Consider the following 27739-nt stretch of genomic DNA (forward strand, 5'->3'; position numbering starts at 1 on the left):
ATATGAACTGAGATACCAGTAATGACAGTAAGTACACGTTTAAAAATTTAAATGAAGTAGCTCAGGGTAATAAAGCTTCCCTGTCCTTTGCCTTTATTTTCATAATTGTTTGCACCACTCCTCTGTGCACCTTCCATACTGGAGCTCGCTAAAGCCAGCAGGCTTGAGGGAGAAGATGAAGGAAACGATCTCCTGTGAAGTGAGCAAAGTAGGCTGACTGGAAGTGCTGAGGTTTTCTTTCTTCTTTAATGCCCTTCAGGTGTTTGTGTAAGACGAGGTAAAACTTTTCCATGCAAATGTGAATTTGAAATGCTGCTGTCCCTTTTAATGGCTGCATGGGCCCAGTCCAGCCTGCTGCTGTACATATGATCTGCATTTGGCTGTCATTCGTCTTCCTCCCTCCTGAATGTGTCTGATCCTCGTGGAAAATATTAAAGATTGTATAAACATCATTTAAAGGATTTCAACTGGACTTAATGTTTAAACAAGTTGTCACAGATTATAGCAAATGAGTACAAAACCTTGCTACCAAGATGGAGTTAAACTGGATTAGAAGAATAAAGCCAGACAGGATGGTAACCTGGTAAGACTTGGGTTATGTCACTTACTAGTCCCAAGCAGGAATACTTTGTGTGGTCCTGTGATGATGGTGAAGTACTGAGTACATTTCCCTTTCAGCTTTGTCCCATTCTTTATGGGAAGAGAAGGATTGGTGATGTCCTGTCAGTTGGTGCTAGTTGGGGAGCTGCGTTTTCTATGCCACCAGCAGTGGCCTCTGCTTGGGTACTCTGCAGAAGAGTGATAGATAACACTAATACTTGTTAGTGGAAATAGTGGAATGCAGAAAAATCATTGTCACCCATAGTGCTTCAGAAACCCAGGGCTGACTGTCTTTGCAAGATAAATTTCTGTTTCAGGTTAACGAGCTGTGAGATTAGTGTATTTTTTTTAATTATTGTTTCCTGAAAGGAAACGTGATCTTTAGCAAAATTTATCTTTTTTTTCTTGAAGTTTCTGTTCTTGCAATGTAAAAACAAACAAGCACATTCCAAAACCAGAAAACCAAACACTTTCCCCAGAGTTGTGAAAAATAGACATGAAAGCTCTTCTAAGGTCTTTGGATGTCCCTTGGGCATCATTCTGCCCAGGTCAGGAGACAGACCGTACCAGTGGCCTGATATTTGTATTTATATCCAGCTTTTGGATGCCTGGAATGTCAGAGTTGTTTCAAAATGAGGATCTGCTCTATCTTGGCAGACTGAAGGTGGTTTTTTCTCCTGTCTGTTGCATGGTTTGTGTGTGTCAGCAGAAGTCCTGTCTGAGGAAGAACACACATCTGAAAGAATTCTGTCTAGATTCCAGAGTTCCTGGGGACACCATTGAAAATGCATGGATGGTAATTTCGACATACTAATATTTTGAGACTTCTGATTCTGTACTTTCAGCACGTGGTAATGTTCTGTGGTCTGTTCTGTTGTTCTCCTGTCCCTTCTGACTTTACCCACATGGCCCCACTCTGGCACTGTGGAAATCTCCAAGTCCATAGAGCAGAGCTACCTGAGCAGTTCTGCTGTCTGCTCTCCTGCTGAAGTTTCCTGCTACCCCAAAATGTGGAGAATGAACTCAGCAGAAAGGTATTTTATTTGCAAAGCCACAGAGCTTGAGGATGCCTTCCTTGTTAACTCCCTAGAAGTAATTAGCTATCCCTAAACAGTGAGGCAAGAGAGATAACAACGAAGCATTTTACCAAGAACCACATTTTATCCTGAGCAAATCTGATACAAGATTTTGCTTCTGGTTTTCCTAAGCTGTTTACTAGTGTGTTTTGGGGAATAATTATTCTGGCAAGAACCTGTGCAGGGGATAGCAGCAGCTGAAATGGGGAAACTACGGAGCTGCTACATGGAAAATTTTTATGCAGATGAAAGTGGATACAAAGCGTGGTGTGTGGAAATGAGCAGCAGTGAAAAACCAGTAATTCTGCGTGTTGTGCTGTGCTGTGCTGTGGTACTATGTCTTCTGTGCGAAACGCAGAACAGAAACCTGGCATTGTTGCTGCTGCACAAGTTGAGCTGACCAGCTCCGAGGTTTTCATGTGCGGTTTCTCTCATCCATTGAACTCTCTGAAAAATACAAGAAGTCCACGGCTGCTTGTTTAAAGTGGTTTGATTATTAGATTAGTGATGCCTATGCTTCCTCTCCCCACAGTTTTTTTTCTGAAGGAACTTTCTACAGACTTCTATATATTAACTGTGGTGGTGGATCTGTAGGAGTTTGTGTATGAAGGGGAGAAGGAATTTAACATTGCTATTGTACGTTTGTTTTGATTTTACATCCATCCCAATGGAGGGGAGAGCACCACTGAGAGGTGCTGCCAGGTGTGGCTTCCTACTGCTTTCTAATGCTGTGATCACAGAATACTCGATTCTGCTGTCCTCGCACAGTCAAATCTCCCACTGATTTCAATAGGGAATTTGCCTGCATCAGGGATAAAAGAGCAGGCCCCAAGTTGTGTACAATCATGCAATCTGATCCTCCTGCTGTGGAAATTGATGTAATCGCCTTCTTGCCCTCCCCCCTTTTTGCAAGCCCCCACTCCAGCAGCCCCTGGTGGCTCCTAGGGGGCTTCTCACCCAACAGGAAGGATGCAGCTGTGTGCTGCAGCAGCAGGGGAGGGGAGGAGACCTGCTCAGAAAATTTATGGAAGGTTGCCTCCTAGATGTAACCCTAGAAAATGACTAAGAACACGGACCTGCCTGTGCCAAAAAAAAATCCCATCACCTGCTTTTGTTGAACGAGCAAATGCTACTTCTCTGTAATTCTGCCATACGTGACATGTCCTAGTGCATATTTTGTAAGGCTGAATTCAAAGTGCTCTGTGAATTGAACGATCTCATCGCTGCCTGCATTCATCCAGTGCAGAGGGACAGGGGGAGCTTTTTCTAGGGCTCTGCATTGTTGTTGTTGACAGTCTGTTTTCAGCAGTGCCTTTGTGCCCTGGCACAGCACAGGTTGCTTGGGAATACGGAACCTGGAGAATGCTGTCCTTTGTTGCTGGCGAGGCGAGCGACCTCTCTGCTGCTTCCTTTACTTTGCCATTTATGTGGGGTTTGGCTTTATTTTTCTTTCCTTTGGGAATTCTAGGCTCGGCTGAATTTGTTCTGTGTTTTGCGGAAGAAAGAGCTTGTTAAAGAATTCCCTGATGACTTTGAAGTGAACTATTTATTTTCTCTCAAGGGTTATTCAGTGTAGCCATTTGCCCCCTCTTCTCTGTTTTTTCACCCCCAGTATTTCCTGAGCTACAAACATTCTTGGAATATATTAGTTGTAATGAGTTATGTGGGCATCAAAAGTTTTCTTTGAAACTATATGGCATCAACATCTGTTAGCTCTTAGAGAACAGAGATGCAGACAAAGGGGCTGGTGGGGGGGAGGGAGGAAAAAGATATTAAACTCTGGAGTATGAAGTCTCCGTCTCAAAGACTCAGGGGGTGGGGAAGGGGAAATCTGCTCAGCTCCGCTGCTTTGATGTGGTGCTCTGGCCCTGGGATTCCTTTTAGGGGAATGTGCGTGGCAGACGGTCCCGCACGGCCCTTGGTCTGTCCCGGGTCCCTGCCTGGCTCTCCCATCCAGGCTGACAGCCCTGCTGCAGCCCTTGGTGCCACTGCAGTGTTGTCAAGGCAGACGCAGCCTGCCCAATTTTCAACCAGTGGGATGGAGAGTCAAAATTCTTAGTGGTAAAGGTAACTCTTAAGAAATGTTTAGAAGCAAACTATTTATTTGCCTGTCCATGTGAGTCAACGTGCAACTGTTCTTCAAAATCAGGTTTTCACATGGTGTGTCTGTGCTTTTTTATTGCCTGTAATTAAAAAACGTGTCTGTTTCCATGTACACAGCATCAATCATCATTCTGGCATGATCACCGATGCTGTGCTACTTACAGGAATGTGTGGGAATGGGTTCTGCTTTCCCTTTTATCTTTTTCTGCAGAGCCTCTCAGTGCTTGTCCTACGTGCCAGGGAGCAGAGGAGAAACCTCTGTTGTCTGTCTTTTGCACTTTGTGACTCTGTTTTTAGCTGTAATGCTTGTGGCATTGTGCTTCACTGTGGCTTCCTGGCCCATTAAAACCCTGACCTGTTATAAAATGATTAGTTGACATACCTGGGTTTTGGGGACAAAGAGTTGGTTTGAGAAGGAATGTGAACCATCTGTTTTGCCAGCACCTCCTGTTGACAGATTTATGGATCAACATTAGCATATGTGTCCGGGGTCACACACCTGTGCTTCCTAACAAGGTAATATAATATATAATAATATAATAATAGCAGGGTATGTTTTTGTCCTGAGAATTCAGGGCTCTCTGCAAAGGTGGGCATCAAGAATTCCGTTTTACAGTTGAAAAATGAAGGCACAGGGAGATTTAAGCAACTTACCCTACACCACACAGTGAGTCTGTGGTGGAGCAGTTATTGAAACCAGGTTTCCTCCAGCTGCATAAATATACGTCATCCATTAGCAGGAAAGGACTTAGAGCCATAAACATAATAGAGGAGCACTGATTATCATTCTATGGGAGCTTTAAGCCCCTGTGCTATGAAAACCTGCCATATAGGAAGGCACAGGCTGTTATCACAAGGAAGGTTCAAAATGTGGTATATTAATTCTGTAATGATCATTGAAGTCAGTGGAAAGAGTACCCTTGATTTCAGTGACTGCATCTTAAATTAGTGAGTTACTCTGTAGTCAAGCTCTGCAGCTATGTTCTGCATGCTTGTTTCTCAGCATATGCCTGGGTAAAATTGCCTTGATGCGCTGAAGACTATAAAGAGTTTCTTGGTAACTGAGTCTATCACAAAAGGAAGTTTGAACAGAAAACCAGATTTAAAACATAGCTACTCCCATCTGTCTGCCATAAAGGAGAACGAAGCTCAGAATAAACAATTTGGAGGAGATCCTGTGGTTCTCCGGGCTGGAAGTTAGATGAAGATTTGTCTTCTTTCATTCATGTCCTTAGACTTGTTCATCAGTATAATCAATATTGAAGAAGTGATCTTGGGGGAAATGGGACAATTGATTTTGCAATCAGGAAAGAGGCCAGAGGATAGCTAGAAGAATAAAGTAAAGCAAATAGCTGAATCTGTAGAGTTGAGTTAATTTATCCTTCTGAAGTAGCTTCAAAGTGAATTTAAATATAGCAGAAAGTAGTCATTTCTTGTTTCGGTCCATTTCATCTCAAAGACTCATGATCTTTTTTGGCTGGAAATGTCTGGACCCTTCAGTTGGAAAATAACTGCTGAATCCTTAGATCTGCTCACTCATAGGATTGCTTTCAATTATACAATCTGTAATCTGACAGAAGTCCTTGAAAAACTGGGCCTCACCCTATCACCTTGAAAAGAACCCATAATAGTTCTGAAATTACAATAATCATGTTAATGGAAGATGTCACTATCCAGCAGCTCGCAAGAGTTTCTAAACATCCATGGAATACAAAGTCAAAGCATTACAGAAGCATTCACTCTCTGTCTTGAAACTGGAACAATCTAAAGCAGACTGCCCCCTAGGTGCATCTTCTGGATATCTACAAGTTTTAATACTGGATCATTTTATCTGTTAGCACTTTTTTTTACATAATTAAACAAGTCCACATTATTTTAAGCTATTGCTATTTAATTTTTTTAACATCAACTGCACAGGATGCATATTCACTGTCTCACTTGTCTTGCATAGTGCAGAAGAATCTTACAACTCAAGTTAAATGAGTTCATTGGAGGCTTTTGTTGTGTGCACATCAAGTGGCTGACCACTAAGAGAGGATGTCCATTTGCCTGCTGCAACAGAGACAAAAAAGCTACCTGCAAAGAACACGTTTCAGTATTGCTGCTACCTGATTTTCATAGGTTAAAAAACAAATATATCAAAATAATAGAAAAAAGTCACATTTCATCCTGATAAAAAGCCTGGACCAGGTGGTGGACTGAGTGAAAGAGCTTCCCGTGCATGTTGCAAACAGCCCAGAGCAAAAAGTACCTCATTCACTTTCAAGAAGGATGCCTGACTAAGAAGGCTTTTGTGTGAGTATCCTACTGCTTTGTGCTTTCACTTGCTTGCCAGCCTTATGTTCCTAACTGTGTGATATCCTTAAAAGTGTATGATACAGCTACTCCTGTATCTGCTGGAGGGTCTGTAACAGGATCATAAAGATATTAGAGATACTTCTTGCATAACAACTCTATAATAGTCCATGGTCCTTTCTGACTGGAGATTAGGGGTTCTTTTGGTCACCCGTCTTTGTCTTCGTAGTATTGGGCCATAAACTGGAATGCTCTATAGTCACCATCTGTAAGATGAGCCTGGGTGGCCCATTTCTGGCAAATCAGTGGATTTAGATGTAATGATTTCAAACATAATCACCGTATTATTGTGGCTGGGATTTACCACTACTAGAGTAGAGGCAGCCAATTTGAATGTATCTGTGTGCTTCACCATTGCAGTTTTGGGGCTGGCTTCTAAGTGTGAACATTGTGCTAGGGTTCTAATGGGTGAATTTCCATAGCTATACCCATTGGGTTCTGCTATCTCTACTAGGATGTCATTGACTTCAGGCATAGAGGTTGTATTGACAGATAAGACATTAAAATCCATGGCAGCTTAACCCACTCAAGATCACTTATCATAGATTTTAGAGGAGAAATCTGTTTTCTTAACATCTGTACCTGCTGTGATCATATAATGAAGAAATTTTATCTGAGAGAAGCTTCCATGCTTGGTAGAGGAAGAAAAACCCAGCTGTAATGGATCACAGAGCACCAGGTTCATATTTCAGAGGAAGAAAACATTGTAAAAGTTGAGCTTGCTGCTTATGCTTAAAAAAATGCATTATCACCACATTTTAATGTTGGTCTAGTTTGAAGTCTCCTTGACTTCTCCAAGAGTGAGCTGCTTTACATTTTCTTTACTGAAAACCAAATCTCAGTGAATTACCTTTACCTATGCCTTTTTTGTTTGTGTGAAAGACCAAAGGCTGTCCTTGTTCTCTTGAACCTGTGATTCTCAGGATCATTTTTCCATCAGGAATTGAAGTTTAGACCAGGCAACATGGCATTCTTATTGGCAGTTGCTTTAAAATTGCTCTTAAATCTGCACCAGCAAGAGTTACCACATATCTTATCCCTTGCAGCCCTGTTGTGAAACATCTTTCTTCAACTTTGCTCTCCCAAAGAGTCCTGGTATTTTGTTGCATCAGTAAAAGATTAAAGAGAGGACACAATACATGTTTCCTTCAGACGGCCAAAAGTAGGGAGTATGGTTTTCTGGCTGGACAATTTGTCATTATACATGTGTTTTACTTGGGGAAAGTGGTGAATATGACACTTCGATAAGAATTGCACTAAAACAGGAAATGTGTGCATATTTCTTGCCAAAAATGTTGAAAATTGCTTGTCTTAGGCTAAATCAAAGGATCTTTAGCGAGATGTTTGAGGAAGGAGAGGTAGAGTGACATTTTTATACTGGAGAAAAGCAACAGCTTTTTGAAAAATATGAGTTAACACAGTATTAACTGTGATGTAATACAGGGAGTATTCAGAGATGTGCCGTCTGTCACAATAACCAAATCAAAGGTTAGCCTTTGATATTTCTGATTAATCTATGGATGAAGCTCTCCCAACTTACTCTAAAAGCAAAACTATGTTAAACACCATGTTAGCCCTAATGTGTCTGCTAAAACACACAGTTTTCTCTCTGCAGCTTTGGCCCATGTGTTCTGGGAGTTGGGTATTGCAGAGAGTAGCATGACAAGGTAGAGCCAGGACAAGCAGAAAGAGTTGGGTCGTGATGAAGATTAAAGGAATCAGTGGGCATGGGGGCTGGTAGATGTGAATGCAAGTACAGCCATGCAGAGCCTGGAAGGTGAAGACAGGGATCTTGACCTCAGCGTGAAACAGAAAGGGAACAAAGGCATGGAAAGAATGTGATATTATGGGCAGAATGATGGGTGAGGCTTTGGCTGTCAGCTTTTTCAGGGAGCTCGGGAGAGGGATGTCGAACATTGAAGCACCAAAGTGAGTGCCAGGCCTTCAGTCTCCAGAGACACATGTTGATGGGAATACTGCATAGGGTGCTCAGAGCTCACCTTATGGTTAACAAAATAAAACTCCCAGTGATTTGGAATTAATTGGAGTCTGACTGCTTGATGAAGGTAGGATGTGTGTGACAATTGCCAGACTTGTAACCAGCTGACTGGGAGCCCTGGGATGTGGGAGCTTCCCATAGGTGTTTGTATTCCTTGGATACAAATACACTGCTCAGCATTTCAGAGGATGTTGCACTAGTTAATTCTTCCCCCACTCTCTTCAGTCTGAGCCTGGTGCAGCAGCACCTATCAGAATAGGACACGTGGGACATGAGGTCCTTTTCATCCAGGCTGGGCATCCAGCTTTCATAGCTTTGAAACAGATGTTTGAGCTGAATTACAGTCATTTTGTGTGATTCGTGTTGGTAGCTAGTGGAGGCCAACTTCTTTAACAGGGAAACTCCTGGTGAGGTAGAGACGCTTACACTCAATGGGTTCCTGTTTAGCAGCCTGTAGAAGTGGCATGCTGGAACAATCCTACGTAAATGTTTCTTCTTTTTCTTCTTTCAAGTGCTCGCTGACCTCACTTGTATAGTATTTCACAGGGTACATCTGGTTTTGGTTGTTTCATGACTCAGTGCTCCAGCTTGAAAATGCAGTGTTGTGATTTAAAACATGGTGTCAGGACAGTGATGTACAGCTACCTATGACCCAAATGCTGTTACCTTTGCTCTCCCCAGCACTGCTTCTGCTGCAGGACATCTCCTGCAGCTGTGCAGCTTGTGGGCAGCCCTTGGGCATGGCTACCAGAGGCAGGGCTAGTGCAAATTGTTTTGTCCTGCCAAGCTTGCCCTTCCTTTGTGCTCAGACAGGCTTCGTTCTGGTCATAATGTTCTCTTCCCACTAGAACTTTTTGAGCTGTGTGTTGTTTTACACATCTACCCTGTTCTATTGCTCCTCTCCGCTTTCTGAATTAGACTAGCTGGTGGTAGATGCACTGTTTTGTTCACATTAAGGGAATTGTTGCAGGTTACTGGGAGAATACTTCTGCAGTGCGAATTGTAATCAGAACTGTTTTCTCTGATATTAGCTTTGCTTTTGTACTTTACTGTTGAATATGAGTTCACATAAACCGCCCAGAATCCTCTTCTCAAGCAGATTCACTTTGGTGTTTATCCATCTTGTGACATGCGTCTCAATAGTGCTAAAGACATCCTGGATTTTTCAAGAGTCAGAGGTAATAAGATGAGTGATAAGGTTTCTTTCTTTTATTTTTCCCCTCCTTTAAAATCTTATTAGCCACACCTCCCTCTACACTTGTTGATTTTGGGATGGGTTGTCCATTTCTGTGCTGTTTAACAGTAATGCTGTGGTTCAGCATCATAAAAACACATTTACAGAATTCAGTGATTTATAATAACTTCATTTAAGGGAAACCAATTTATTAGAAATTTGCTTGCATTAAGTTCCTACTTCAACTTAAATAACTAGGAGCTAGAAAAGGAGTGAAACTGGACTAGAATATGGAACATACTGTGATGATTAACAGTGAGAAACTTGCATGTAGAATATTAATGCTTCACTGCTTCTCTCCTTCATTCATCTGCATGGAGTTACTTTATGGTACCTTTTTCATCAACAGATGCATGCTGATTTGTAAGTGACATTTTTTGATAAAATCATAAAAATTAATGACCTGTGATTTTTGTAGGGCTTGAGATTAATGACAGCATTTTGGTGGGCAACATTTGATAGCAAGATGCACTGTTTTCTTTCTTAAAAGGCTACCAATTGGCTTTCTCCTTGGAGAGTTATCACTATTAAGATCATACCTACTCATTGCGTAGTTACTTGTCAAAAAATGAGAAATTTTCTGAAGGAGGGAGCAGGAATTCTGACTTCAGTAAAAAAACAGTTATTCAATACTTGCCATTGTGAGACAGAGCAGGAGAGCCACACGTGCTCCTGTAGTCACTCGTCTGCATCTCACTGTCAGGGAGAACAGTCTGGGCTGTGCTCTGAGAGCTTCCTGGAGAATGATGACATGGAGGAATTTTACTAAACAAAAGTATATTCACCGGAATGACCATCTTCCTTGCAGAAATATGAGATGTGCCAACCATGTACTGGCTTCTTTTGTTCATGATGTCCATTTCTTCCATTATTTTTAAGTCAGAGATTGATACTAATTGGTGCTTGTTCATAAGGAGCCTTTCCTTCTAGATGAAAAACTCAAATAAACAAAATAGCTTTTGTGATCTGCTTCTGACAGCTTTTATGGCGGTATCACACTTTCCAAAAGCCCACTGTGCTGTGCCAGGTTGTCAGCATTTCCCGATGCTGTCAGATTTATCTTTGGGCCAAATATCAGGGTATCTGCTCATGAAGAGAAGTATTTTCAGCGTCACTGGGCTAGCTAGCCCATAATCAAATTCCACTGTTCGTGGAATTTGATTTTTTAAATGCTGCTGCAGAAACTAATGCTGAAGGATTCCTAAGGTATGTTTTTGTGGCTTAGTTGCTTTTGGATAACTAATCTCGAAGGATAACATTTGGGCATGTGCAAGTCAGAGAAGAACCTCTGTCAGCTTCGTCAAGAAAAAGAGAACTGCAAAAAAGAAAAAATGAACTGCATTTGTCGTGATAAAATTGCTTGAGCATAAAGCTGTGAATACAACCAGACAGTCATTTTCACAGTTTTTTCTCTTATTCTTGCCTTGTGCCAACAGCTACCTACTCACAGTCCCCATGCTAATGCTGAGAGTGCTGGCTCTGTATTCCCGAAAGATTTTTGTAGGTGAAGTTGAAATGGCTGTGAGTGCAGCGCTTGAACTTTTCAAGGCCATATCCTTCTTCATCACCATAAATATATTTCAGTGGCAGAGAGTGTTTCTAGAAAATTTAAGGAGACTGACTGTATTGCAAGAGCAGTGATGTTATGGTAATGCTTAGAGTATTTGGAATGAATGGAAGAAGGCAAAATAGAAGGTTAGCTGTGATAGCTTATGGCTTAGCTGGGGTGGAGGGAGGGAGCTGGAATGTTCTGCTAATAGGAGTGTAAGAATGCTCTTCAGGCTCTTTATGAGTGGGATTAGCTCAAAATCCAGCTGATGCCCTTTTATTACAACTTCAGCACCATTACAGAACTGGCTTTTGGGTTTGAGATAAAATCATCTGTGTATCTGTGACCTCTGCTTCTGTGTTCCAGTAGGCATACTGGGGCTGACAGAATTTCATTAATTTCAGTACAGAAGTATCAGGCAGCTCTTCAGACTCTGGTATCTGCTTTTCTTGGGTGACCTCTGGCACAAGAAAGTTTTCTGTTTGTTGGTGGAACCAAGTGATAACATTCCTCTGTGGGTAGTGAAGGACTTACTTCTCCTTTATCATTTCCATTCAGAGGTTTTTGGTGGTTTTTTTTTAATCTTGCTTGATTGACAGAATGTTAAAATGCTAAATATTAAAGTGTTTTATAAAAGGATTTGTACATGAACGCAATCTGTGTATCTCCATTACATTTTTGTCTTAGGATATGTCCAGAACATTCTAAAATAGTACCAGGTGCATTGACTTCTTTCCTGGAAATTAACTTTAATGCTCCATTTAGTGTTTTCACTAATCCTAGCGATGATGTATGTATCTTCTTACTACCTTAATGCTTTATGTATCATATACCCGTCATTAATTTTTCTTCTCTTTTTTTTTTTTTTTAACAGGATTTGTCTGGAGAAGGCTACAGAGACTCTATTGGTGATGAGCACTTTCATCTAGAAGGTATTTAAAGAACAAAACTTTGTGATTAATATTAAGGGATATTGGAATAAATCAATGAACAAGTCCAGTGTAGGAATATGTATATAACAGTGCAGCTCTTGATATGGTGATGTTTCATTTGTCAGGCAAAACACTTGGAAAGTGCTCTCCTTTTATAATCAAGTTGTTTGCTCCTGGTGGTAGACAGTTCTGTTGAAAAGGTGTCTGGGTTTGTAACAAAATTGTTATAAGCTACTTTATATTTTAATTTTAAATTTTTAAGGCCATAAATGCTCTAAATGAAGGGGGACAGAGGTAGTGCCTAGAGAGGTCAGGAAAACTTTGTGTGTAATTACATGCTGCATAAATTTAAGTTCAAATCATGACAGAGATGTTGTTTTTTGCCTCAATAGCCTAGTAGTCGTACCTTGCTTGAGCAACATGAGTGGGATTGTGTCTGTTGGTGGAGCTGCAGATACCAAAAATACTTTTTTTTTCGTGTCTAATGATTTGGTATCTGTAACTCTGACCTCATATTCATTGTTAGTACTATTTTTATTATGTACTAAGTTACCAACATCTTCCCTATATTTCCTTTGAGTGGTGAGCTTGTGTCATTAATGCTGCTGGAAGGAGACTCTTTTTAAGCACCAGCCATTGCAAAAGTAATTTTTCACACTGAACAGAAAAATAGGTTTCAGTGAAATAAGGAATTGTTCCTGCGTCATCTACATTGCAGCTAGGATCATTAAGTGTTTGTATGTATTGGGGATATGTTGTGCTCACCAGATAAAAAACATCTGTGGCTTCAGAATCTGGGGAAACAAGGAAATTGAGGTACAGACAGGATGCTGAAATAGATTTTGAAAGGGACTCCATGCTAGGGATATCTATCTCCTGCTTCTTGTGGGGCTACCTGGATATTGGTTGGGGGTGGTGAGCAATTGGTTGTATATCACTTTACACACACACACACACACACACAAAATAGCTGACATCAATCTTTACATATGTACAGGTGTAACGTGTTTTGCATACATACATTCATGTCATCTAGAAGATTTGCTAATTAGCTTCAGAGACAGGGAGATGTGACACACTGAGAAATGGTTAGTTGGGCAACTCTCACAAAGGACGTGAGTGGAAAAATAAAGACTTGATCCCAGCTCTACCAAGTACCAGGCAAGCATCTAATCACTTGACTGTATTCTGCCTTTATAAATACATAATAGGGATGGGGAAAAATTAGTTCAAATTTTGGCCTACAGTGCTTACTTTAGTTTTATTTATTTATTTACTTATTAAATCAGGGAAATGCCTTATGAAAAAGAAACATTTCTCAGATTTGCAAAAAAAGCACAGCAGGTGCCACAGTTCTTCTGGGCTTGGAGAAAGCTATAGCCTTTGCACTTGGAGACATTACTGGAGAATAAATCCGAGTTCTTTAGAAGACTCACTGAAAAGACAAAGTGGCAATAAGAGAAATAACGGAATTCCTTATTTTGTTTTACATAGCCAAGTTCATTACCTTTTTTTTCTTTTCACCCTCTCTTTTTTTTCATCTCTTAGCCGTCTGAGCAGTACAGATAAAAAGAGCTCTCTTTGCTGGATTTAACTTCTGTGTTGTTATGTAAAGCTTGATCAAATCCTTTCGTCTTAACAGACTTAACTGGCCAACAGCAAAAGGCTCGGGATTCTGGGATTAAGATTGTATTTGGTAAGAGGACTGGTGCATTAGTGCTTTCTTTTGAACTATAGAAGGAACAAAGTAAACATCAAAAGCATTAAGCCATGAGAGCGGATTGTTGACTCAATGTTGCTGCATGACAAGAGGTTAGAACTCGATAGTGGTGACTCTTGTTTACCCAGAGCTGTGCAGAAAGAAACAGTTTGACCAGTATTGTCTGCTACATCCAGCACCTGCCTCTGATTTCACTGTGGGGCACCCTACTGTAAATTGAATTCTTGAATTTTGTCTTACATGCTTGGTGATTCTTCTTGATAGGAGAGAGACTGATGGAAACCTTATTATCATATTCTGGTTCCCATCTTACTCTTTCACTAATAATTAAAAAAAAAATCAATTAGAAATAGTTTCTGTCATGAATTCATTTGTAGCATTCATTCCAATTTTACCACTGTTCTCCCTCTTTATTTCAGAGACTTTCATTTGACAGACTTTGAGTACTTTATGATGTGCAGTCTGCTGTGGTTACATATATATACTTCTCATGCTTGTTCTTGCAAATTTGCTTTCCAGCAGTATCTGCATGGGAAGCGTGTGCTAGGATAGCTGGCTAGGATAACTAAGAACATGGATTTTCCACTTGACTAGTTAGAACACTATCTCAGTAGAGCTGAATTGACTGGAGATGACTCCAGAAGGTATTGAAAAAGTAGCACGGATGTTAGAAGATATTTTTCATTTCATCTCAGTGGGGAAGCCAAAACAGCAGGCAGGAGCAGAATGCAGCGTCAAATAGCAAGTTCCTCTTCTATCATGAAGATGCACAGGTGGCTCAGAGTTATCTGCATTTTTAGTTATTAATGTGTTCAGTTGTGACACCCAGTTGTATCTGTGCTCTTCAAGGTATAAGCAAGCTTCTTAATGAATCATTCAAGAGACCTGCTTTTTCTCCAGAACATTTTTCACCTCCTTTCCCCTGAGCTTTTGGGAAACTGTTTCAGCTAAGTCTGTAGACCAAGAGAGTTTTCTTATCTGACTGCTCCATATCTCTATGAAGTGGACTGAGGTTTTCACTGTCTTATCCTCTGAACATGGGAAGCTTTTCAGGGCACCCTGTTTTCTCCCTGCCTGTGATTTCTGAACCAGCAGCAGGAAAATCTCACTCTTGACAGAGACTGATCACAGGAAAAAGACCATTTCCTACTTTTGGCAATAGAAGCTTTTTAGCGCCAGGTGGAATATAGCTATCAGTCTGCATCAGCTGCCTTCTGGAGCTGAAGGTGAAATCTCTAAGCTCAGGAGACACAAAACTTATCACTCAAATTAGGTATGTGGTAATGTGATTTCTCATGTCACCATTCTCTTGAAAATGATGACTTAAGTGTTTCTGCTAACTAGAAATCTTACACATCTGTCAGATCAGTCTAGTCCTGTACCTGTCAGAGGAGCTGCCTCATCTGATAGCAATCTGTGCCCTGCTTCATTTGTTAGGCAAGGATGACGTCTAGATTATTTTTCTCTTGACAGAAGATTGGAGATGCACCAAGCTTGCTATGGAAGTGCTATTTGCATGCAGTACAGTTTTTACTACAGTTTGTTCATCTTAGTTGCAACAGCTTTGTGTAATCTGCTAGGCTGAGCTATGAATCTGTAACAATAGGCAGTTTTTTCTTAACTGCATGCACTTCTCTAGTTAATGCTTTTGGTTATGATGTTTTTTTCATTTATTTTTAATAGCATAAATAATTTCCTATCTATTTACATGAAATATCAGTGTATCTATAAAAAAAAAAACAGACTGCATCTTGTACACAAATGAAGTTGCTTTATCCTAGTACTGTTGTTACTACTCAGTAATATTGGTGCCGACTTTCCTTTTCCTGTCATGCTCTTAAACCAGATTCCTGTTCAGCGCTGATATTGCAAGCAGTGCAAATAATTCCACCATTAAAGTGCTCTTGTGGTCAGCCTGGGGTGGTTGTTGTGTGTAAATTCAGCATTTTAATGACTTGTTGCTAATTCTTCACTCTTACCATGGATTTGCTGTACTCAGGTATATGCTACGTGATCTTCTCAGTCTGACGATTGTTTGCTCACTGGTTGTACTGTTCTCACTTGTCAAAATATTTTCAATGTACTCTTTGCTCCTCCTCAAAAAAGGCCTTCAGCTTCTGTCTGTCCCACTGGTACCGCCCGTATCCAACACACAGCCAGTCCCTGCTGGACTGGCAGCTGATAAGCCAGTGACCGTGAGCTGGAAGAAGTACCAAAGAACATAGAGGGAGAAGGGGAAAGGAGCAGTGGAAAGTGCCAAGAGAAAACTGCTTAGTTTGGCAGTTAGAATAAAAGTCACCAAAGAACATGAGACTGGTAGGATTAGCAGAAGTTTTCCTGTGGTCATACACAGATCCAGGAAATTATAAAAGCAGGTAGGCTGTTTGCCATGAGTGGGAGGAAAATCTTATGGCATAAGGCGCTCACTTTTTTTTTTTTTTTTTTAATTGTACAAGTGCTTCTTAACATTAGCTGTTCCATTGGAAGGGGGAGGGGGAAGTGGTATTTGGATCAGAAGCTTTTGCTTCTGGAGCTGCTGTTTCAAGTGCAGCCAGGTCAGTAGTGATGAAAGGCTGTTGCCATCCAATGGTTTTCTGTAGCTGTGTGCAATGAGTTAGTGGTCTCCAGGTATTTCCAAAAACAGCCCTCTGTGGTGTCTAACAGCTCATACCCATGCTGGCAAGCAGAGCACAGCCAGGTGCTGAAAGGTGGGCTGTTCTGTCACCTCAGAGGGTGAGCCTGCCCCTCACACCGAGCCACTGGTGTGCAGAAGGAACACGCTCTGCTGCCTGCATCAGGCTTGCTCCCCGAGCGTGGGTATTGCTCTCTGCAGCCACCAGCCCCACAGCTCCTGCGGGTGCTGCCTGGTAGCTTTTGATAAACAGTGTGTCTTGTTTGTGGTTTGAGGATTTTGTTCTGGTTATTAACTGTCTGCATTGGACTGGGAAGATCACACCTGCTGTAAGTAATAGTTCTACACTGATCTCTAAATTCAGATCATTCAGCAGTCTTGGGAAGTTGTTATTCCTGAATGCAAGGACACTGGCAGAGCTGAGGACAGAGCCCAGGATTTCTTGTGTCTGTGCCTGTTCTTCTATCCCCTAGAATGTTATGGAGAGAGGATCTGAAAATATACTCCACAGTAAAACTTTCCTAAGTTACAAGTGGTCTCTGTTCTTTATGGTGACTGAAGAAAGCCAGATTTTAATATTAATTTTGTGTGAAGTATAGAAAGCATTTCAGTAGAAATCCAAGGTAATGAAATGGGAAGTGAACAAGTACTTCAAGAAGCAAAAAGTTGACACGTAGCGAACACCTTACACATGGAAAGCTTTTAAAATAACATTGTATTTGCGTTTGAGCATTTATAACAATATTGGTATTCTATAGATTTTCCTTTTACATAAGTCTGCAACTTTTCCTACTTGCATAGAGAACGTAATGCTATTTCTGAGCTGTCATTAAAAATGATTAATTAAGAATAAGTATATTCATTCATTCACACCTCTGTGGCAGTCATGAACTAGTTTGCTAGGTGACAAAAAGTCTCCTGGGACTGCAGCTGTTGAAAACTTAAGTCTAGGTGTCAGTTGGGTTGCTTCTCCTCAAGGATGCCTATGAAAAGCAGGAGAATCAAAGAGCTTAGGAAATAGCTTAGGAGATCTCATCAAAGAGAGGAACACCATAGCAATTGCCTTCCACATTCCAAAAGTGAGATTAGATGGCAGATTGTGGCATCCAAGTGCTTGCTCACAGCAGTGTGTGAAGCCTGAGGGAAGCTCTGTGTAGGAGGGCTGAGACAGGGGCAAGAAATTGGTACCAGTGATGTTAGACTCATCTTCTGTGCATGCGGGATCAAAGTACTGGGCCTGGGTAATCAGGACTTGCTAAATCAGTGTGGGATGCTGACGTTTTCCTTGGGCTGTCAATACTGTGATTCAGAGAAGGAGCATGTGAAGGCTTTTCCAAGTGTGCTATCTCACACAGGATGGGTAGCAATCACTGCTTTCGCAGTCTGCATGGGTAGGGCTGTCAAACAATTAGCAGCAGCCCAGGTGGCTGGCTTACAGCTAGCCAGCTCTGCAGGTCCTGCTCCCCTGCCTCGCCAGTGGTGACTGCTCTGGGAGGCTGGGGCTCAGGTGCCAGGTATGACATTAGATACACTTGGCAAACTGATGAGCTCAAGAGCTTCTGGGAGAGATCTTGTGTGTGGTGCAGAGGTAAAGGTACATAACTGTGCGTGTACAGCAGTATAAAAATATACTTGAACTTTGCCCCAGGACATACACCACCGAGAACAAAGAATGAAATATGGGAACAAGTCAGTTTGGAGTTTGAAAACAATTTCTTTGGAAACATGATGAATACCAGTGGTTTCATTTATTCTACTTGAAGAACAAAGATCCTTTTCTACTTTTAATTTCCCAGCAACGATTATTACCAGTTATTTTTCTTGTAGCTTTACCCACAGTTCGTGGAGGTTTTATTAAACATGTTTTTGAGAAGTGAATCAAAATGCCATTCTTCTTTCACTCTCTTGTGACTCTCTCTTTTTTACCCATGTGAAACTAGAGTGTATTTCCAGGCAAAGATGTAGGGCCAGATAATACTCTCATGCTGGTGTTCATGGAATTTTTCCAGGATTTGCTCTTGTAATTGAAGTAAGTTTTGGCCCTTGCTATTTCAGAAGATAATATATTCATTTCAAACCTCTGGCCTTTATATGAAACATTAAATTCATTTTAGAGACCTTGAATACTGTATTCAGTAGGCAACAAGTCCTGCTTTAACTCCCAGACATTCCTATCGTTGCCCATTCTCTTGTGCTTGACTTGACCTCAACATAGCCTGGAAAGCAAGTTTCAGAGCCCTCCTTTTGCTGAGATTTTGATAGCTTTCTTCAATAGGCTTTTGTTTAGATCCTGCATTCGTGCTCCTGTAAGGCCCTCCCACCTGGAGGGGTTTCATATCTCCGTGTGCCTGATGGGAGGGTACAGTTTATGGCAGGATTAAAGAGTTCTTATATTTCTGTATTTCAGAATTAAGAGAAGTAGCTGGCATTTAATTCAGGAGTCATCATTTTGTATGGGTGGCTAGATAGCTGCCAAGCTAGGGAGCTGCCTGAACCTTAGCGCTGGAGAGCTGAGATGCAACAACCTGTCATCTTCTGAACCTTACAAACACACAAGCATGTACATGCAGACATACAGAGGCACTTTCAGCAAGAAGCATATTGCTTTTGCCCGTTGCTGTTCCAAATTCAAAGTGTGTATCAGTCAGGGTGCTTTTGTGTGCTTCAACTCCACTTCTGCTGCAGTAGCTACAGAAACCCAAAGTTTTACCTCACCAGGCAGAACAAGTGCCCTTTGTTACCTAGACAGATTACAGCTTTTTTAAAGTCTGCTCTTCATAAAAGCCCAGCTTGAACAGTGGAAATTCTGACTTGCCTCAGGTACTGAGGAGACTTTTATAGTTTCAAGTAGCTCCAGGGTTGTATTTTAAAAGTTGAATTTCATCACATGTTTCAAGTTTGGTGGAAAAAAAAAGACATGATATTTTTAGCAGAAAAAAGCCCGCCCCACACCTTTTTTCTCAACAGATGTTTCATCTCAATCATATCCAAACCTCAAAGCCCGAGTAGCAGTCAACCTTATTCTCCTGTGGAGGAAAAGATAAAATGTAATTTGTTTGGAAGAGGGCTTTTTGGTGTTTATTTATTTATTTATTTTTTGTGACCGCGACTAGTTTGTGAGTAAAAGCAAATAATAAATGCAGCACTATGGGGTTGTGGAAATGAACCCGAAGCAACATTTCTGCTCATGAAAGAACTCAAGAGTCCAGCTGCTCTTGTTAGATGGAAAGTCCCAACCCCCAGCCTACCAAAAAAATAAAAATCAGATTTTTCTTTTTGTATAAATCTGATCCAACATTTCAGGTCCTTTCACCAGTGAAAGATCTCATAGAAAGTGCCCAACTTTGTACTGGAAAGGATTTTAAACCGTCAGGGAAACAAAAAAAGAGAGAAGGAATAGTAGCTGTAAAACAAGATACCCAGAAGTAGGAGAGCTGCTACCCAAGGGATTCTCATGGGGCTCTTAGAGCAGCCTGGCAGCTGGGGCTGGACATGGGACTCAGTGCTGGGGGGAGCCCCAGCACCCTGAATTGTGTGCACAAAAAGTTTATTTAGGAGAAAGTTACAGTCCCTCTTCAGGATCTCTAGGCAAGAATGTAGAGTGTGGTACTGCAGACCCTTTTGTCATCTGAGTCAACAGGAATATGAGTCAGCAGCGGGCCCTGGAAGCCAGTGGGGCCAAGTGTACCTGGGGTGTGTCTGGCACTGCCAGCATGGTGAGGGAAGGGGCTGTCCCACTCTGCTCTGTGCTGGGGGCAGGTTTGGGTAGCACAATGTAAGGACATTAAACTATCAGAGCAGAGGAGCTGAGGCCTCATGGTGCCTGCAGCTCCGCACAGGGAGCTCTGCTGTCTGGTGACAGCAGCAAGGCCCACGGGAATGGTGTGGGGCTGCATCAGGGGAGGGGCAGCTGCGGTGTGGGAAAGGGTTTGCACCAGAGGGCAGTGGGCATGGTCCGGAGCTGCCAGAGCTCAAGCATTTGGACAAGGCTCTCAGAAATATGTTTTTATTTTTTGGGTGGTCTGTGTGGAGCCAGGAGTTGGACTCAATGATCCTTTGTGGGTCCCTTCCAACTTGGGATAGAGTTCTTATGGAGAAAGGAGCCATCCAGGTGCAAAAGGATGTTCTTGGCAAAGCACTGTTGAGATGAAGACTGCTTTCCATGCCTGCAGCCGGCTCCAGGAGCTGCTCCAAGCACCCATCCTGCCTGGCCCCAGCTGCCTGTGCCATACAGTAGCTGCTGCCCAGGCCTTGCTGCAAGTAGTGATTGCAGGCCAGATTTCAAGACATTATGTCTGAACAGAAATTCATAATAATGTTGTTTAGGAGGAGGATATTGGAGTCTTTTCCACCAAAAGGGTAGCTGCAGGGGGAAGCTGACTCTTAGACTGCAAATCACATTGGCTCTCTAGAACGCTAGGATGGGCTGTTTCACCAGTAAGCATGCTCCAAACCTCCTCCTTTCGCATTTTGAGCAGTGTGCAGCACAGCAGATATCTCTGCAGTCTTTGGGCTGTCCAATAATTAGTAACAATAGTGCATTTGCTATGTGGAAATAATTTTTTTGTTATGAGATCCTCTGTGCTCTCTAGACTTTAAGTAAGTTGGTGGTGTCTAACCTAGACAAAATTTTATTTCTCTGGATGTTTTACAGTATGTGATGTGTCACCTCAGTACCATTCCTCACCCACATCTGAATATGATAAGGATGTGCGTATTGCTGGACTGGTAGTCACTATATTGCTTTTTGTTTGTATGATGTGCTGTGGATAAATCTCCATTTTCCCCCACCTCTCGCAGTGAAATGTAGGGCTCTGCAGATGAGAACACCAAACCTGCTAATGAATATTAATTATCAGAGAGCATTTCAGATGTGCATCTGATTCAGCACAGCCAAAACAACGTTGCAGTACTGGTCCACAGCACTGCTCTCTATACAAGGCTAATTTTGTGAGTCAGAGTGATGTTCTTCATGGGAAACATTTCCGATGAAATGAATTTTACAGCTTGAATACTTTCAGAAGCCCTGTTATCATAGCAAGGTGGAAACAGGATTTTCCCATTGAACATCTGAGTTAGATGGGAATGAGTTGATATCAAAGCCTGCATTATTAATAACATTACCTACTCAGTCTCCATTTGGATAAAGGGTTATGTAGTGTCTGTTTTTTTCTTCTTTTTCTTCCTTTGTGAATCTCAGGGGAAAAAAAAAATCTGAAGAGACAAGAATTTAAAGACAGAACATCTTATGTGAACATGCTTATTTGCAGCTTACACTGAAAGGGAATTTTCAAAGGCAAAATTATTGCCAGTTACTAACCAGGATCCCTGTATAACCATTTTTAGAGAAGAGAGGTCTGGCTTCTTTTGCATTAAGTTACAAATGATCACTTGGTGTCCCCATCTGTCACTGCTCAGCAACAGAATTCAGCACTTCGTAGGCCCATTCAGGGCTCCAGGGATGCATAACAGTGTTAGAAAGTGGTAAGTGGTCCATATGACAGTGACAGTTTTCACTTAAGAACTACTTATCCACATTAAATGGCACGTCTAGTTATAACAGATTGAGTTCTGTTAATGTGGCTTTTGATATGCCCACTGATCAAACACAAATCTTGCTTCTACAGTTGTCATCCTGAACTGTTCTGACCAGAGTTTATGGAGATCACTTCCCCCCCCCCCCCTCCTTTTAGGTAGAGGAGGGGTGGGAGAAATTATCTTCTTTGATCTCCAATGAGGAAGGGAAAAAAAAGACTGTTCTGTTCGGGCTTTTGGCTAAGACAACAAACAGTGTTTAAAATTTAACTTTGCTTAATTAATTAGTAATTCTGTTTAGTGCTGTCTGATCTTCATCCAAAAGGTATTTTGAAGCTTGAGAACTGAACATCAAAGTGTATTAGGTGAAGATGGTCAAGTAAGGCATTTAATCTGGCAGTTGTTGATGAAATACAGCCAGTTGGGGAACTAATTGGAAAAGGGAATCATAATCTGGCAGAATTCAGCAAACTCCCTCCCTTCAGCAGACTCACTCTAGAGAGAGTGCGAGAAATCTGGGTTTAGTGTTTAAGCATGGATGAGTTATGTGCTAGCTAGCAGAGGAGAGAGACTATTTTGTCCTTTGTGTGTGCATCCTTAGTACAAATTCTTCTTTTTGTTGTTAAGGAGATAATTTTTTTCCCCTCAACCTGACTACCAAAACAAGATGCCAGAACTAAACGTGTTTTTGTTTGATGATTCTGTATCAAGCTTTGGGAATTTATATATGTGAAATTATCAGGGATGTGTGAATCAATGCTTTGTGGGAGGTGATGTTGCACAGACCTGAGAGCCCAAGTACTACTTACTCAGGAGACAAAATGCCATGTGATAACATCTGAGTGAACTTCAGTGTAGCAGTTCTGAAATGTCCTAGTGGTGACTTGTCAATTAGAATCTGATGCGTGAATGATTCAAACATTTTGAGTTGTTGTTTTCATGCAAGCTATCACATGTTCTGAATCACCATTCCTCTGTTCTGTGCTTAATGTCTCTCTCCAGCTGGGTGCTGGCAGCAACACTGTGATTTGTTTATTTTTCTCCACTCTGTGGTGTGTAATCAAACCCTTAATTTGCATTGTGACCAACAAGTAATTCTGAAACAGAAGAAAATGACTTCTTTCCATGTTTTCAGGTTAAAACACCTATCCTTGACTAGTATGAAGTACTGCTGGTAAAACTCTTGCTAAATTGGTTTTGATTTGTCCCACTGGACTTAAAATGGACAATTAATTTCCCTACAGTAATTTTCAGAGAAGGCAGCTTGATCTTTGTTGTTTTGAAGGGTGTGTCAAATTCATCAGCTTCAGCTTTCAGCCAGAGAAAGTTGAATACGTGCTTTTGGCTGTGACCCAACATGAGCCTGTTCTTCTGTGTATTCGCTCTTCTGGTGGCTGTGGAACAGGAATGTTACTCTCTATTCAGACCAATTCTGCACATGGGTATTAGCCCCTGGAGAAGAGGACCTTTGCTCAAGTAAAGCTATCTCCCTCAGGGATGTATTTCAGTCAACTCCTGTGGAATAAAGTCAACATGTGCGCTTATTGGGGATGATACTTCTTAATTACTGGCTCCAAGTGAACTTAGAAATCAAATCTGAATGTGAGTGTAATTGTTAATTACAGGACTTCTCAAGAACTCTTGTGCAGTCAGCAAAGAATGTCAGTTATGTTTGTCAAACCTGGTTTGCAACAAAAAAAATGTTGAGAGAATCAGATAATTTAGACATCAGAGACTTCAGGAAAAACAACATAGTTAATGCCGTTTCTATCCCTTTGGCCCTCATTGTCTGACTATAACTTCTGCTGTGTCTGCTAGATCTGTAAATTGGAAGTGAAACCCTTGCACTGTTGACGTCAACTGGAATTTTACTACTGAGCTCACTTGGACCAGCTTTTTGACATTCAGTTCCACCTGTTGAATACTGCCAGGATCCATTTGAACTCTTACAGACCTGCTTATGCTTCATCTCTTTGCTTTGATATTCCCTATTCACTTCAAAATTTTCCTTTTTTTATCCTGCTCCCTCACAAGAGTGTGGTTTGTTGTTTCCCCCCATGCACAGATAACTCTGTCCCATTGTTTCTGCTTGTTTAAAGAATTGCTTAGAATCCAATCTATCCAACTTGAAGGGAAGTCTAATAATATTTTACTTCAAAAGATTTTGTTTCATGTATGCCAGATGCTGACTTTTGTAGGTGGCATTTTTGTCAGTTCTCCAATTTTACCTTTGCTCTGCTTTCTCTCAAAAATTACACAGTAATGACCCTGACGTTAAGATAATAGTTACCTAACATCCAGTCATAATTTATCACTGTGGAATTGCATAGCATCTCCCATAGTTCTGCTTTCAGAGCTAAGGCCTGTGATCCATCAAATACCTTTCTAAATGGCTGTCATCCCAAATAGACTCTGAAGTAGTTTGTCTTTAGCCTGGGTTCTCATAACTGCTGTGTAAATTTTGCCTTGGTAGCTGCAACTTAGACATGAGCATTCATCACAATTGTATCCTTTTTTTTTTTGTTTCTGACCACAAGATCTTCTTAATCCTGCTGATTAAAATGCTCAGTACAGTTGAAAAACAGAGTGAAGTTGCCCTTTGAGAAAGAAGATCATTTACTAAAAAGCATGGTGCTTTGCTTGAATGAGATTTCGAGAACCCTGAAATGACAGTTCACCCGAATGAAAGTTTAAACAGTCACTTTTTGACCTGAATGCAGCCAAGTTTTGGCTCACTGTTATTTCCCCTCTTATTCTAAGATGTAAGATGGAGGTGAGGAAGAAAAGCTTTCACTGCCTGTATTTGATACTCAGTACACTCAGCACAGCAATCTGGGATTTTTTTTTTTTTTTTTTTTGGAGATTCCTAAGGAGCAGTTGGAATTACTACCCACTCCTTCTCATAGAAATGAATAAATCTTTGATACAAAAAAGACTTAATTCTTCAAGGATGAGCCTTTATACCTTTAAACCGGTGCTCATTCTCCCTTTCTTCCTTCCTCCCCCCCCCAGCCCCCCCCCAATTATGAGCAATTGTGTGGTAGTAATTAACAATCTTAGAGGGAAACATCTGCTAGTACACTTAAGCCAGTCAGTTTGTTTTTCATGAAAGAATGGTATTTCACAATTTTTCCAAGTTAATATTTTTCCTTTATTGTCTTTCCAATTTCAAATATTGTCCAGACGCGTTTTTATAGTGTCTTAAGGTTATAGAAGTGAATACAAGACCATTAATAATGAACAAGAAAAAAGAACATCATAAAGAAAACATATGCAGTATTTCAATTCATGAAACATTCTGTTAGGGAACATTGTTTTTGAGAGCATATGGTTATTCCCACAAGAAGCAATAAATATATGTTTTTTTTCTCCGGTTGTGGATTCCCACAACAACAAGGGTAGGCTTCTCAGTGTATTAATCTATACAGAGCATTCTTTCTGTCAGGACTTGTTATCTGAGTGGGGAGTTAGCTATGTATTTTTGCACAAATATTTTGTATGTGGACCTATTTTTGATGGCCTAGACTTTGGAAACACCAGTCTATTAATTCTCCACACTCCTTTGAGATAGCAATCTTGTCTGGTCTCATTTGATATCATTGGCAGAGCTGAAAGGAAGTTCACATTGTGAATACAGCTGAACCTTGGCATGCAGCTCACTGGTGGATCTCTGTTTACAGGCTGCCAGTTTCAACTGTCCCAGGAAGACATTTCATTTATAAGTAGATTCAGCATGTGTTTGTATCCTTCATGAAATTGAGAGCATGTTAATAGTTGAAACTAAGCATAGAGGCAAAAATGCCAAATATTTTTGTTTCTTGGACAAAACAGTCCTATTCTGATCAATATCTTTTTATATTCGAATCAAACACACAGGATACGCAGACAGACACGTTATTTGATCACTCATAAATATTACTTTAATACCTCCATATTCTCCTTTAAAATTTCCTCATTTAGACTTCATTTTTCTATGCTGAATGAAACTTGACATCAGGATGAGATCACCAGATTTCCCTATTTCATCTGAGCTGCAAAATGAATAACTGATTTCAAAGGATAATTCCCTGGAGCAGCAAGGCCAATGAGTTCTTCAGATCAAAGGTCAGCAAAACTCAAAGAGGATAATTTCTGGCATACAGTATTTAAACTCTCTCAAGGAGCATACTGCGAGAAGTGTCTTCTCCTTTCCCAATAGCTGAACTCTTGTTTTTTGAGAAGACTAATTTGTCAGAGCACATTTTTCCTCTGTTACATAAATTATACATTAAAGTGAAAGCTTCCTATCTGAACATGCATACTGTACCTCCAGAAAGTTTATTAAACTTGCCAGTGGAAGGGCTGTTCCTGAACCCAGAAAGTAACTCTGTGCCCTTGGCATTGTTCCTCTCTGAAAAACTCCATGGCCTGGAGAGCTGTGGCATTCCATGCGCATGCAGGTGGCTTTCAGTGCAGCACAGAAGTGTAGCAGTGAATGCTCTGTAAGATGCTTCAACAGAAAAAAATGCATATAGAAACAGAGCACCGGGGCAGGGAACAGTCACCTTGTGCAGGATGCGCTCCTCAGTTCTCTTAGCCCAAAGTTTGATATGCTGATGTCATTTGAGATGCTTTACCTTGATAAGTAAAAGACCCCTGTAGAAATCTTTTGGACATTATGTGTATCCTTGTGCATTTAAAGGTGTTTGTGATGAGGTGGATTTTTTTCTTCAAATGATCATGCAGTGTTCCAACAAACCTAAGGGGACATACCAGACCAGTTTCATTTATTTCACGTTCATTAGAGCCAGATGGTGAGGGATTGTAAAAGTTCTCCACACAAGTATTTCTGTTAGGTTAGTTAAATCTGTCCGCGTGAGGAACTGATCACTGGTATAAAAGAGCCACTCAGAATCTAGGCACACAGTTTATAGTTAGGAAGAGCCACTGTTATATAACGTCTAGATATGAATGCCTATGTTACATCTTCATTTCCTGGTGTTTTTAGAATGAGGCAACATTGCTGACTTAAGATAGATAACCAAATGTTATTTTTTGTTTTGTGGTGTCGTTTGTGTGCGTGTGTGTGTGTGTGGCCATAGCTTTGAATTGCCAGGAATCTGGAGTTGTATTTATGGACAGAGTGATTGTAAAACATATGGCCCTTCCAATATACTCCAAAGTTCTGTATTGCATGTAATATTTATCACATGTGCCTTCATTTTGGTAAACACTCTACAAAAACCTCTTAATAAACAATGCCAAATTAAGTGGACAACAAAACAAACTGTGATGATGTGAACTTTCTTTTTCTTCAGCTGACCTTCCCAGTTAGCTCACATTTGGTGTAGGGAATCCTAACATGACTGGAGTAGGAATCGGTTCATAAGGTTGAAAAGGACCTACAAGATCATCTAGTCCAACCATATCAGTCTGTCAGTGTATATGTGTGTAATGTAGCCCGAGTCTGCAGTGTGGCAGAAATGCTGCCTTTTACAATTTCTGAATTAATTTAAGGCAAAGCTCAGTTTGTGGGTTTTTGGTTTTTTTTTTTGAATGCAAATCCTGCAGCACAAGAGAAGAATAGAGACTTGCAGGTCCACAGTCCAGTAACATATACTTGGAGGGGAGAAAGAATTAGTTATGCTGTGCTTAGTGAGGTTTGGCCATAGCATTGTTGGCAGAAGTATATGGATGTAAAAATATATATATATCTAAGAAGTTGCAGGCAAGGGTTGAAAATCTGTGTATATTCTCATAGCTCTAATGTATATAGAATTAATTTTCTTCAGATACAGAATTTCATCATGTGCAGGGCTGAGTTTCTTTGTAGGAGCCAAAGGTACAGCTCTAAGCTCCTGGACGTTTGTCTCGTAATCTGCATGTGAAATATATTTGTCCTTCTGCTATGTTATGTTGTGATATGTGTCTGATAGTGATATTTTGATGCTTTTCGTGAGCACTGCTGGATTATATAAGTGAAAATGTCTGAACTTAAAATTTAGGTGAAATGCACTTTTTCATG

General features: G+C 40.9%; 1 protein-coding gene across 6 annotated transcripts in view; it reads left to right on the forward strand.

Annotated features, from left to right (window-relative positions):
* The window catches only part of NKD1 (NKD inhibitor of WNT signaling pathway 1), a 118881-nt gene that overhangs the window by 54956 nt on the left and 36186 nt on the right, over positions 1-27739 (forward strand). For all 6 annotated transcript variants that reach the window (XR_010622003.1, XM_065733259.1, XM_065733258.1 and 3 more), the window contains one exon: positions 11791-11848. Coding sequence is in view for 5 of the 6 variants with exons in the window: in XM_065733259.1 (XP_065589331.1) it covers positions 11791-11848 (58 nt within the window). In the remaining variant the exon portion in view is untranslated. The remainder of the gene's footprint in view (positions 1-11790; positions 11849-27739) is intronic.

Source organism: Cyrtonyx montezumae, unplaced genomic scaffold, assembly GCF_038088225.1.
Source record: "Cyrtonyx montezumae isolate F1298 unplaced genomic scaffold, pur_monq_1.0 scaffold_17, whole genome shotgun sequence".
Lineage (NCBI taxonomy): Eukaryota > Metazoa > Chordata > Aves > Galliformes > Odontophoridae > Cyrtonyx > Cyrtonyx montezumae.